Here is an 11,887-nt window from a genome sequence, read left to right as displayed (position 1 = left end):
CATTATTGCATGAGGTATGGAAGATTTCCTGCTTGTGTCCTTATGGCAGCGGTACTGAAAGTGAGAAAGTGCTGTGGAGCGTCAGATACTTGTACTCCTCCACCAGGCCATTTGGATTTACTCCTTCTTCTGAACATCATTACCAGTCTGGTCTTATTAAGTAAGCCTGCAGTAAGATGCAGTGTGTTTAGTGAAGTGTGGATTAATTTAATCCAGTGTAAATTGTGATTTAGGAAAGATTTGCATACAACTACAATGCATTTGACCTCATACTCAGCTCATATCAAAGTCTTTTTAAAAGTAAACCCCCTCATCATTGTACTTTAAGCTCTGCTGTACCAGCGATTCTTCAGTCAGTCATTCATATCACAACAAACTAAGTGCTACATACTGTGTGCAGCGAGCAAAGATATTTGGGACTTTAGCCCCCAAAACAAACAGACCTAAAAATGTGAGCCTTCATATAATATCAAAAAAGATATCAATATCCCCACTTCAGCAAATTACACTCAATGAGTGGACTGATTGATTGTAAGAAGTAGGTTTGTGTGCGTGTGTGTCTGACCAGCACTTCCGCTTTTGTGACTGTAAAGTAACAATGAGGGAAAGCCCTGTGTTGCTGCAAAGCGAAAGCAAGGAGTGTTTTCCTCTCTCTAGTTACACTCTTTTTAGCCAATAAAAAGGACACATTTTAACCTCCTTTCCTTTTTCTTTTTTTTTTACACATCCTTTCAGAAGACTTCACTAACTAAATATGTTTCTAAAAGTGTGTAATTAGACCCTCTTGTCATTTCTTGGATGTGTAACCACTGTCCGGGGAGCTGAACTGGAAACTATCGGATGCTTGACATTTTACTTTCCAAACCTATGACTGAAAAGAATACTGTGTCACCGAGTTACAGTCCCTAAAGCAGCCCGTCTCCAGGCCTAATTGGGTTGGATGGCTCAGCCAGAAATCGAGGTGGCATTTTGCCGGAGAATTCCCTCAGCTCCCCAATGATGAGCCCAGTGTGCCTTCCTTTATCAACGTCTGCCTGCTTTTGCTGAGTAGTTTGTTTTTGCCCTTCGCACAATTTATCACCTGTCACATCTAATGGGACCCAGTATAGAGTACAGAGAGCCCTGGTGGATCCCTTGGGTTCATCTTTGTTTCCATTTCCACCACTGCCATAGATAACTCCTTCAATAGCTGGAGCCCTCCACCTCCACAGTGCTGGAGGGTTTCTGTGCGCTGGCATGGAAACAAATAAAGGCCTTTGCAATAAACAGGATAGAAGTTCCATTAAAGCCTTTGTGGTGAGATTGAATTTGGATGATAACAACGGACCTATTTGACTCAAAACTGGGAAGTTTTGTTGGCAAAGTCTTAAAGAGTCTGAGTGAATGTATTTATTCCCCAAAGTTACAAAGTAATTTAGATACACAGAGCAGGTACAAATATGCCCAAAAGGTCATGGAAGGATGAGTGAAAATCTGTAAGTCTCACAAAAATGTTTTCTCTGCCCCCTTCAAAAGGAGTGGTGTCATCATCATCATCATCATCGTCTTGTTTCTGCCCTATCATATCTCTCCTCTAAGCGGAAGGTTTGGCTATTACTGCTTTTGAAGGATGTTTCTAAATATTTATCCACAGCCACACACTGTATAATAGATCAAACTCATTCCACAGGATCAATTAATTTGAGATGGAAAACTTAGATTTAATTTGAGTGTTTTGACTAAAACAGTTTTTAGTTTCAGTCATAATTTAGGCATCTAAGTTCTTATAGTTTTACTCAGTTAAATAGCATAAGATTATAGTGTTTCAGTTGACTAACAGTGTAGGTGTAACAGTTTGGCGTGTTTTTACTAGTGAGAGTCATCCACACAGTTTTCAAAGCATCTTACTTTTCTTGACATCAAATGCAAAACGTGTCCACACATCTACCTGTTTCTTGTGTTGACATTTTATGGCATTTTCATGAGTGTTACGACCCGGCTCAAAAGCCGCAACATAAATAAGGAGACGGACACCAGAATTTAGGTGAGAAGAGGTTCTATCTTAAAATGCGTTGCAAGTTGGCTAAAATAGCTGGTACTACCAAGGCAAGGGCTAGCGAGCCTACCCTGAAAGCCTACCTCAGGTATGCTTTTATCCACACCTGACTAGGCGTGGCCAATTAGCAACAGCTGAACACACTGAGGAGATTAGGGGCTGCAGAGGGGGCGTAAGAATGAGAAACAGGGACCATGGGAGCTAGCTGTACCATTTCCCATTGAGTTGGATTAAATGATTAGCTTGTGTTAAGTGTAAAATTAAGCCTTTTCATGTTTTTATAACCTTAATACTATAGGTTTTCACATGCATGCACACGTTCTTATCTTCTTCGGCTCTTATTATCTTGGTTTCCCTGACGACCACCTCTTTTTCCTCCTTTCAGCACCTCTTGCCCACACCCTGCTCTCAGATGAGTGTTAAAAACTGTAAGTACAACTCGGGGAGCTTTTCTTGAGTAAAGCACTTATGGGCTGTATCCACTTTGAAAATGGTGAAAAAATAAAAGGAATAAATGTGGGGGTTTTTTGTCAATAAAGGAAATAATAATGGAATAAAAACAGAAACATTTCCACGATACCCGTTTCTTCGGTTGTACATTTTTAGAAAAGTTAGTGATCCCAGTTTGTTTGGGGGATTTTATGTTTTTAAATTTTGTTTTATAATATAATACACATACTCACAAAAATGCATTTTCCTTACAAGTGTGGAACCATTTAATGGGAAATAAACCGACTTTCCATCAGCATAAGATTAAGATTGCCAAGAAGCATTGTTAGAACAAATAATCGACCAAACACAACTTTCCTTACTTTGTGTGCAAACACACACGTATCCCACTGGTGACTGATTCCTCATAGGCATACAAGTATCCCGGAAACAACTGCTGTCACGAATCCAACAGGATAGTAAAGCTAGAATAGTGAAGTCTCATCAAATAAGAGAAGGCGCTTCCGGTTGAACCTTTCAAAGTAAACGATGTAACTTTTATAAAAGTGCTTTGCGCTTTTAGTCTGTCTCTATTTTTCTCAGATGTGGCGATAATGTCAGTGAATTTAGCATATCTGTTGATACTGATGCCGTCTTTACGATTTTTGCCAAACTAAAAGTAGATGTAGTGTTTTATTTTGACAGTAAGATTTGTTTTCCGCTGAGTATCCGGGTAGCTTGACGCGGTGGGACAAATGAAGTTCATAGTCCACAGCTGGTGATGGCGGATGTTGAAAAAGAGAGCATGAAGAATTACCACATAGCTTCGGAGAAAATTAACCCGGAGGCCAGTCGCTATCCTTACTGTATAGTGTGGACACCTATCCCCGTGTTATCGTGAGTTATCACTTTTTGGCTAAATGCTCCAGAAATCGCACGAGGTGACAGCAGTAGCTTAGCTAGCTAGCAGACGCACAGTACCTTCCTGTTGCTGCCCTTCTTCTAAAACGATTTATATTAGATTATCTTCGCTGCTAACAAATGTCTAAGTTACAGCTGTGCACGAAGAACTGTTACATTTAATGAACACGGTTTAAACTGAAGATGTTTGTACGAATAAATATAAATATGCAGATATTTGGATCACAGATACGAAGCAAACAAAATGGTAAACATGCCAGCTATTAAATGATATGCTTAAAGTCAGCCGTTGAGGATTTTGGGTCATCAGTGTTATAGTTCTGCGAAAGTATATCTTACTGAAACTTTGAATATCACAACGCAGTTGCTTTAAAACTCATACTATCGCCTTTATTTTCAGTGATATTACTAATAAATAATACACTAATCAAAATTGTGTGTGTGTTTGTATTGGCTTGTCTAATCTCAACGTTTGCAGTCAGGCCCTCTTAAATAGTACTTCAATGTGGTGATGGTAACTTTGCAGGTTTGTTTGTTTGTTTGTTTGTTATTGTTTCTCTCAGATGGCTGTTTCCCTTCATTGGTCACATGGGTATCTGTACTTCCACTGGAATCATCCGGGACTTTGCTGGGCCTTACTTTGTTTCAGTGAGTACTGACTGAAGTTCTGCAGCATTCACCAAACAATCCTTTAGCCCTTTATGCTAGATTTACTATGGTAAAATGCCCTTGTCCGTGATAGATATGAGCGTAAAGAGCTCACTATTAGTTTTAACAAAGGGTCCAATAAAAATCGGACATGCTGTACCTTGAGACCTGTTGCCTTTAAATCCAGTATTTCTCACTTCTGACACAGAATATAAAATAGAAATGAATAGATGGCTGTACATCTACTTGTATACACTGTGCAGTATGAGCAAATGAAGGCACAGCGCTATTGTGTTTTAATGTGGGACATCTAGGTTTTCCAGTAGGACCAGTAAGACTGTTTCACAGTAGTGTAGGCAGTCATTAATTAAGTGTGGTTTTAGTGCTACAAAGTACTCTCCCAGTAATCTCATGAGCAATTTCATACATTTGCAGTGCCACCGCTGGATTATGCTGTGCTGTGGCAAAAATAGCGATGTTTGCCTTGTGTGTCAGAAAACATTCTGTCTTTGCAGCTGTAGAAATTCCTAAAGAGAGCTTTGTTTTGCTGCACTTTTGTGTTGTCAGACTATCGTTTAACACGTTCTTTGTTTTGTTTTTTGTTTTTTTGGAATATTCAGATTTGTTTATTCCGAAATGTCATTTTCTTTTATGGGAATTGAAGGTACACTATTCCTTGTAATAGAAGAAAGAGTAAAGAGAGCTTGCAGCTTGGATCCATTTTGACTTGTATACGCAAACACAATAGTGAATCCTAACAAACAGGATGTTAGACCCATTTCCTAAATTGATGCTAAACTACATATTCCGGCTATTAGGGTGCTGAAAATGTCTCTTATTCAACCTTACATAGCTGAACAAGTTTTGCCCTAATGGTGGTGTCTTTGTTTAGTGCTTTGATGTAACCCCCCACCCAAAAGAAAAACCCCAAACAACATAAAACAGCTTTCAGTGAGCACAGGTAACTTAAAGAAATATTTCATCTTTTGCAGGAGGACAACATGGCTTTTGGACAACCAACAAAGTAAGTAAATAAATATCGTATTTTTTTTTTATTTTTGTCTCTTTACATCTGTCATACACAACAATAAAGTTTGTTTTCCTCCTTAAATCCAGATACTGGATGCTTGATGTAAGCAAGGTTTACACCAGCGGCTCCAATGCCTGGGACACAGCCGTGCATGACGCTTCAGAGGAGTATAAACACAGGATGGTAAATATGTGGTGTTGTGTGAATGACTTTGCCTCAACTGTGAAGTGAAGAAATAGTGGGAATGATTCTTGATAATGTTGTGTTCTCCAAAGCACAACCTATGCTGTGATAACTGCCACTCGCATGTCGCAATGGCTCTGAATCTGATGCGATATGAAAACAGCACCTCGTGGAACATGATCAACCTCTGCCTCCTCGCTCTCATCCACGGAAAGCATGTGAGGTAAGAAAAGCTCAGCGTGTCTGAGAGACTGAAAAAGATAGAAAAACAGTTGATGTGGAGTTTTTAGTGGGCAAACATTGCAACAGGAAATTATTGATGACGTACTCTGGTGTATATCTGATATTGTTTCAGTACTGAATTCAAATAGCTAGGCTGGATAGTGGATCCATTCCTTTCAATTCTGCATTGTTCTGCGTGTACTGCACCACACGTCAGCAGCAATTCCCTGGCTTACTGGAACCAAACGTAACAGTGCATGAAGAAAAACTAAGATCAGTCTGGAGGCATTTCCGGTTTGCTATGGCAACAAGCTCTGTTTTTCTCTTATGTGCTCTATATTTTCTTTGGGATGAGATGCACATACAGTGAAACAGAGAGCAGAGAAGGGAGAGAAATTGGAGTAATCCTAACTAACAGCAGCCAGTCCCCAGCTCATGCCCGATCAATGATTTTGCTCAAAAGCTTCACTTTGTCATACCAAAGATTGATATTTTTTTTTCTTTTTTTTTTTTCTCAAGCTTGTTAGAATTGTACACAAACTTTTTATTTTGTTTTATGGACTCTATTTCCGTGCATGTTTCTGTGGTTCAATAAATCACTTCACCGGTTTCCTTTTTTCCTGACGAAGTATAAAGATTTCAGGGGAAGCTTACAAACCCATGTAGAGGCTCAGGTCATGGTTTTTTCTTTTCTTTTTTTAAAACATCTTGTGGCACTCAACTGTAGACTGTTGCTAAAAAAACAAACACAATTATTAATCACATGAATTTTCTATCAAAATCTAACCTCAGTTACGATGATCTAGTGATGTTTTACTCGATGTTTCATTTGCTCCAGATAAGCATGAACAGACTTAACGGTATCCTTTTAAAAAAAATTCATCTTCCGGGGAGCAATGAAGTGAACTACTTTCAGAGGAATGCGCATAGTATTAGTGACTACCATCCTTATTCTCGAGATATCTGAAGGCTGTCTACCTTAGAAGGAGGTGATACAGTGCAAGCCCTGTACTCAACAGCTGCTCTCTTCAAAGCCTGCCTAAGAAGTAGGGCTGAAGCCTGTGAATGAGGTTTCTCTGTGGAATCCCAGGGGTTCGGACATAATTTCACAGGTATGCCTTGAACCTGTTGTGTCTCAGGACAAGAGAGAGAGACCTGATTCTTGGGAAATAATAAGAGTGTATATAGGACATTACTGGAATGTCTTTAAATTATAGCATGACAATAAAAAAACTACACATCCCAGCAGAACTGCAGTAATTGTCAGAAAGTATCGGGAAGCGAGACCTCTGAAGTTGTCGCAGTCACTCAGTTTTGTTTTTTTTTTTTTTTTTAATTATTCTTAATTGAAAATGTGCTCTGACTACCTGCTTGATCGTTAAAATTTTAAAGGGTTGTTTAGTATAACTTAATCACTCTTACTTACTTATGCAAAGCAGCCTCAATATTTAGTCTTATTTAATCTAAGGATATTTCTTGTAACTGCTTTACTAGTCGATTAAATTCAAGAAAAAAAATCATGCTATTCCGCTAGTCTTAACACAGATGCCACAGAAACGTGTAGCCCTTTGTGCTATATATACTAGTGTGCGTACACACACACAATTTAAGTTTGCTGAGTGCGGCTTAACATAAGCATCGCTAACATCATCGACCTTCTTTCCTCTCAAGTTGATTAAGAGTTGAATTTTATTTATATAGCGCCAAATCAGAACAACAGTCGCTTCAAGGCGCTGTATATGTAAGGTAGACCCTACAATAAAACATACAGAGAAAAACCCAACAATCATATGACCCCCCTGTGAGCAAGCACTCTGACAACAGTGGGAAGGAAAAACTCCCTGTTAACAGGAAGAAACCTCCTGCAGAACCAGGCTCACGGAGAGGGGCCATCTTCCGCGACTGGTTGGGGCGAGAGAAGGAAGACAGGATAGAAGACATGCTGTGGAAGAGAGACAGAGGTTAATAACAGTGTGTATACAATGTCGTTAAACGTCCCTGTGATCAACTGAACATTTGCTACTTTGCTCCGACACAGCGTACATGCAACCCTTGCTTTCTAGAACATTTAGAGATGTCTTGTGAGGCTGGCATCAGTTACTTTCCATTTTGCTTGTTTATCCCAAAAGTCCAGACACCAGTGTGTGCGATGTCTGTGCTCTAATTAACGTATTTTTCTTAGTTTTTTAGCTTTCCACACCAGCTGCTTGTTTTGCCTCTCAGCAGGGTTAAAAAAAAAAAAAAAAAAAGACGTGTCTATCATCTACACTGATTGTTGCCATAGCTACAGGAAGAACAAGGTTGAAGATGCCATGTCCCTTGTCTTCTGCTGGTCATTATAAGGGCTGTGGTTGGGATGGGAGGGGGCTCATAAAAAAATAAGAGCTCATTCCCGCGATTTGTATTTGTGTACATCACCGCATGCTTGTTTCCTCACCTTGGTTTTCCTGTCATCTCTCTCCAGCTGTGCAGGCTTTCTGAAGACCTGGCTGCCTTTTCTGATGCTCATGGGCATCGTCCTTACAGTGGCCCTGGCCCTCAACCTCCGGTGACCTGGGAGCAAGTCTAGGGACATGGTGGAAACCCCCTCGTGGGTCAGAGGTGGCGCTGACCTTTTGAACAACACAGGAGAGGGGAAACCAGTAACAAAGACTCCTCACCTCTGAGAGAAGATTGATGGACAGGATTGTTTAGGACATGCCTGATTGCTGGCTCGAGCATGATCACTGGCTTTACTGCCGTGTGGATGCTAGAATGTCCCAGTGATGGAAGTCCATTTATAATCGCCTGCAATGACCAGGACTACACAAAAGCATTTATTGGATTCTGAATATTAAAAGTGTGACTGGCGGTTTTAAGCCATTGCCGCCTGCAAAGTGTAACAGTAAACAGTTGAAAAGAAGTACCTACATTGTTGAACTCTTTGAGGGAAACACATCCATGCCTTGCTTTCAGATTTTACTCTGATTGGGATTGTAATCCCATGATTCAGTGCTTCCAGGATGCCAAATTTATAGCGGGGCGCACCAACATGTTAGTTCAGTTAGCTGCCTTTCTGCAGGAATCTATTGCATCTCATGCTTGACCTAACGTAGCTCTTCCACAGCACTGCAACGTCTACCTAAATACACAAAAGCAGTTTGTTTTTGTGCATTTTCTTACTCTGTAGGATATCAAAGAGTTTGCATCTTCAAAAGGGAAATATTTTCTCAGATCTGTTGGACATGCATTACACATATCACCTCATGATACTGTTATCTATCAGTGCAACAATTGTAGCAACCTCAATGAATATGGCTGTGGTAGAAAATTAGAGAATAGATGAGCCTTTTTGTGTGACCAGCACAGACTGTGTCCTTCCATATCTTAGTCTCTCAGTAGTGGAACAGTTTGTCTGTGACTCTAAAGGTGTTGATGAAAAGCCAGCTGATGTCAGAGGTATGAAACCTGCTGCGATTTCGTTTTGTTGTCCCTTTGCTGCGTTCGACTTTTACGAGAAAAAGCCAGAGTCAGTGCCTCGAAACGACCTCTCTTTGCATTTTCAGCTTTATGGTCATTTATGACTCCTCCTTCTAAAAAAGAAATGCACATGATGGTTGGCACTCAAAATCCGTTGCCATGGCTGTCGTGAACGGCTTCAAATCCCCTCATTGTTTGCAATCAAACAGGGAAAAAAGTGTTGAGCCCTCTCTTTGTCTGCGGTGCTGCCAGAAGCAGCAGGTAGCCAGGATCCTCAGGTTTTTTCACGCTCACCGACCCCTGTTGAAAATCCCCCGTTTCCACCTCGGCGCCTGACCAGCGTTGCTCGCTCCTGCTGTTTTTCACCTCTGCAGATCAGATTGGAAGGTCATTGTGAAATGTCAGCACTGTTTCGCAAAGCTTTGATGTATACCGACCAACATCCTGCAATAATCCAAAGTAGATGTCATTTAAGTGTGAGCTTAAAGGGGTTTTCTGTAGTAACTCCAGGGCTAACACCATTTTCAGGCTCCTGTTGGAAGCAGAATTTCTGTGGCCTCTAGTTCTCTGTTTCACCCATGTTGCCTGTAAATACTTACACATCAGACTGTACATCAGGTGCTCTTTATATACTTTGCTAACTTGATCACTCTTCAGATTTGAATGGCCCTCTTTACTGTACTTGTAATGTCTGCTTGGCAGTGAGGCAGACCTGTGCCTGGATGAGTGTGTGTGTGTGTTTGTGCGTGTTCTGCACACTAGAGAGAGCATGCACTTGCATGCCAGCATGTGTGTATTGCATGCATGCGAGAGTGAAACTGTTGGAGAGGGATGTTCGTGGTTGGCTCATAGCTATCGCTTCTTGATTATTAATCGGCTGCATATCATTGCAGCAAACTGCCTAGTAATTGATTTCTATATTTATTACTCAGTCTTTCCCTTAATCTCTTTAAAATGTTCTGTATTCACTGGTAAAATTGAGTGAAAATAAATAAAATATTAGATTGTACCAGACCTGCCTGTTTGTGTTTGAAATGGCCAATCTGGATCCCAACTAGGTTGGCAGCTCTCTGTAAAATATAAAAACATTATATTTAGTAATACTTTAAAGATACAAGAAAAAAAAATGTTCTAGGGTAGAATCGCACCCAGCCATCTGCAGTAGCCTTTAGTATAAATGAGTTGCCTTCTCAACCAGGTGAGATGTAACAACACCCACAGGGAGAAAAGGGAAGCTGCTTTTTAAGACTATTGTAACATGAAAATTGATTAAAAATCATCAGTGATTCCTTGAAGTATCAGTGTAAGCATAGCACACTATTTTCTAATATTTTGTAGATAATTAGATTATTTTTTGGTTATTAATTTGCATAGCTGAAAAACTGCTATGATGATCAAAGAGCGAGTACTTTAACTAGCTGGGATCTGGATTGTCAGCTTTGGGAGCTCAAAGTTAAAAAAAAAAAATCAAATCTGGTAAAGTATTTGTTTTGTTCTGAGGGGAGAGTTTCATGTCTTAAATGGTTGATTTCAAATGTGTGCATTGCTCCCTTTGACAGAACAGAACAAACTGCCTGTAACTGGAGTGAAAAGAGAAGGAGACACCAGTGCACGACTGAGCAACGGGAACACTTGTGCCACCAAGTCTGGGAAACTGATGCCTCGCCGGAACTGAAGAGGCAGCAGCAGTGAATTATATCTCTGCTAGCTTGGGAAGTCATCATAACATGGCTCTTATTTCTTAGGTTATTCATCAGAATTATTTTTCTCTGAGTGAGCATGCAAAGACCAGAACCATTTATAGCGCAAAAGGCTAATATGATCAATAAGACAATTAACGCAGCAAACTTGGACATGAGACGTAGTTGTAACCTACATGAGGCCTTTTGTGGAGATAAATTTAAATGAAAGGTGCTTTTTGCATCATAAAATGACATTTATTTGCAGTGGTAGAATAGGTCAGTAGCCCTTTAAAAATGCATATGTATGCCCTAAGATGTCAACTATTTCTTTTAAATGACTGAGCTGAGCAGACTACACTGCTGGGTCCAAGAAGGAGCATGCCTTTAAAGAAAACGTGGAAATGTGCTCATTATGCCTAAACTGCAGTGATATTTAAGGTGCAGACTTGGTGGACCTGTCTGTGGAAAATCCCAGTAGAAACAAAGAGTAAAGTGAAAATCCCTTTGGTGTTCTGTAATTGCGCTAAATGTCAGAAAACGGACGGCAAACGGTGTCTTTGAATGTGAAACCTGTCCTTAATGAAGCAGCTCATTTAGCGCACTTTGAGGCATAAAAGGCAGTGGAGGAATGAACGGTCCTTTTGAGAGCAGCCGGCATGCCTCACAACATTGCCGCCTGTAACACATAAATATGAAGGTATATTTCTGAAAGAGAGATTGTGAAGATCAGCAGTACTTTGGGCCTATTTAAGGGCGGCCATGTGCGGGAATGCCACACTGAGTGGGGATGATGTGAATGGTTTTAGATGTTGCCTCCTGCGGTGCCTTGTTGTATCCAGGAGCCGGGTCCTGGAATGCGGAGACCTGTGGCCACAGCGATTCAGACCGCTCACAAAAGACAGTTGGGATGCTATTATTAGCGCCACCATCCATGTATACTTATACCAGTCTGCAATGTCAAAAACCCTCCTTTGTTTCTCTAATCCCAACATATCTTCTGTGCTGCAGATCATACAGATGCGAACTCTGAATGTGTCCGACTTCCAGCCTTAATGCGTATAAAAGTTATTATAGATTTGTGGCTCTGCTTTTCTCTCGCTTGAATTCGCATCATTCAGTCGTGACTGCTGTGTTTCATCAGGGCTGTCAGCAGGAGGGATGATGCTTTAAGACTGAGTCATGATATGCGAGAGCCTTGCTCGTCTTTAAATACTCTCGGAAGTCATTCAGGTAGTAGTCTTTGGAAGTTGTCGGAATAAATTTATAAAGAAGAGGAAG

General features: G+C 40.5%; 1 protein-coding gene across 1 annotated transcript; it reads left to right on the top strand.

Moving 5' to 3' along the window:
• Window positions 1-3,197: 3,197 nt before the first annotated feature.
• On the top strand, window positions 3,198-9,943 carry tmem222b (transmembrane protein 222b). Its single transcript, XM_086280414.1, has 6 exons — window positions 3,198-3,361; window positions 3,949-4,033; window positions 5,026-5,057; window positions 5,150-5,246; window positions 5,339-5,469; window positions 7,933-9,943. Exons 1-6 carry the CDS (start codon window positions 3,246-3,248, stop codon window positions 8,018-8,020), a joined length of 549 nt encoding a protein of 182 aa, XP_086136540.1. The 5' UTR covers window positions 3,198-3,245; the 3' UTR covers window positions 8,021-9,943.
• The last annotated feature ends 1,944 nt before the right edge of the window (window positions 9,944-11,887 follow it).

The sequence above is a fragment of the Aulonocara sp. 'chitande type north' Nkhata Bay genome, linkage group LG22 (genome assembly GCF_057382095.1).
Source record: "Aulonocara sp. 'chitande type north' Nkhata Bay isolate Kocher_YH1m ecotype deep benthic linkage group LG22, A_spYH_male_GT1.1, whole genome shotgun sequence".
NCBI classification, from domain to species: domain Eukaryota; kingdom Metazoa; phylum Chordata; class Actinopteri; order Cichliformes; family Cichlidae; genus Aulonocara; species Aulonocara sp. 'chitande type north' Nkhata Bay.
The sequence above is the reverse complement of the archived record's forward strand: the minus strand, read 5'-3'. Positions and strand labels throughout refer to the sequence as shown.

Coding starts and splice junctions, on each gene's coding strand:
- tmem222b (XM_086280414.1), top strand. CDS start 3,246: ATGGCGGATGTTGAAAAAGAGAGCATGAAGAATTACCACATAGCTTCG. Junction 3,362..3,948: donor ACACCTATCCCCGTGTTATC/GTGAGTTATCAC, acceptor TGTTTCTCTCAG/ATGGCTGTTTCCCTTCATTG. Junction 5,247..5,338: donor AGGAGTATAAACACAGGATG/GTAAATATGTGG, acceptor TGTTCTCCAAAG/CACAACCTATGCTGTGATAA.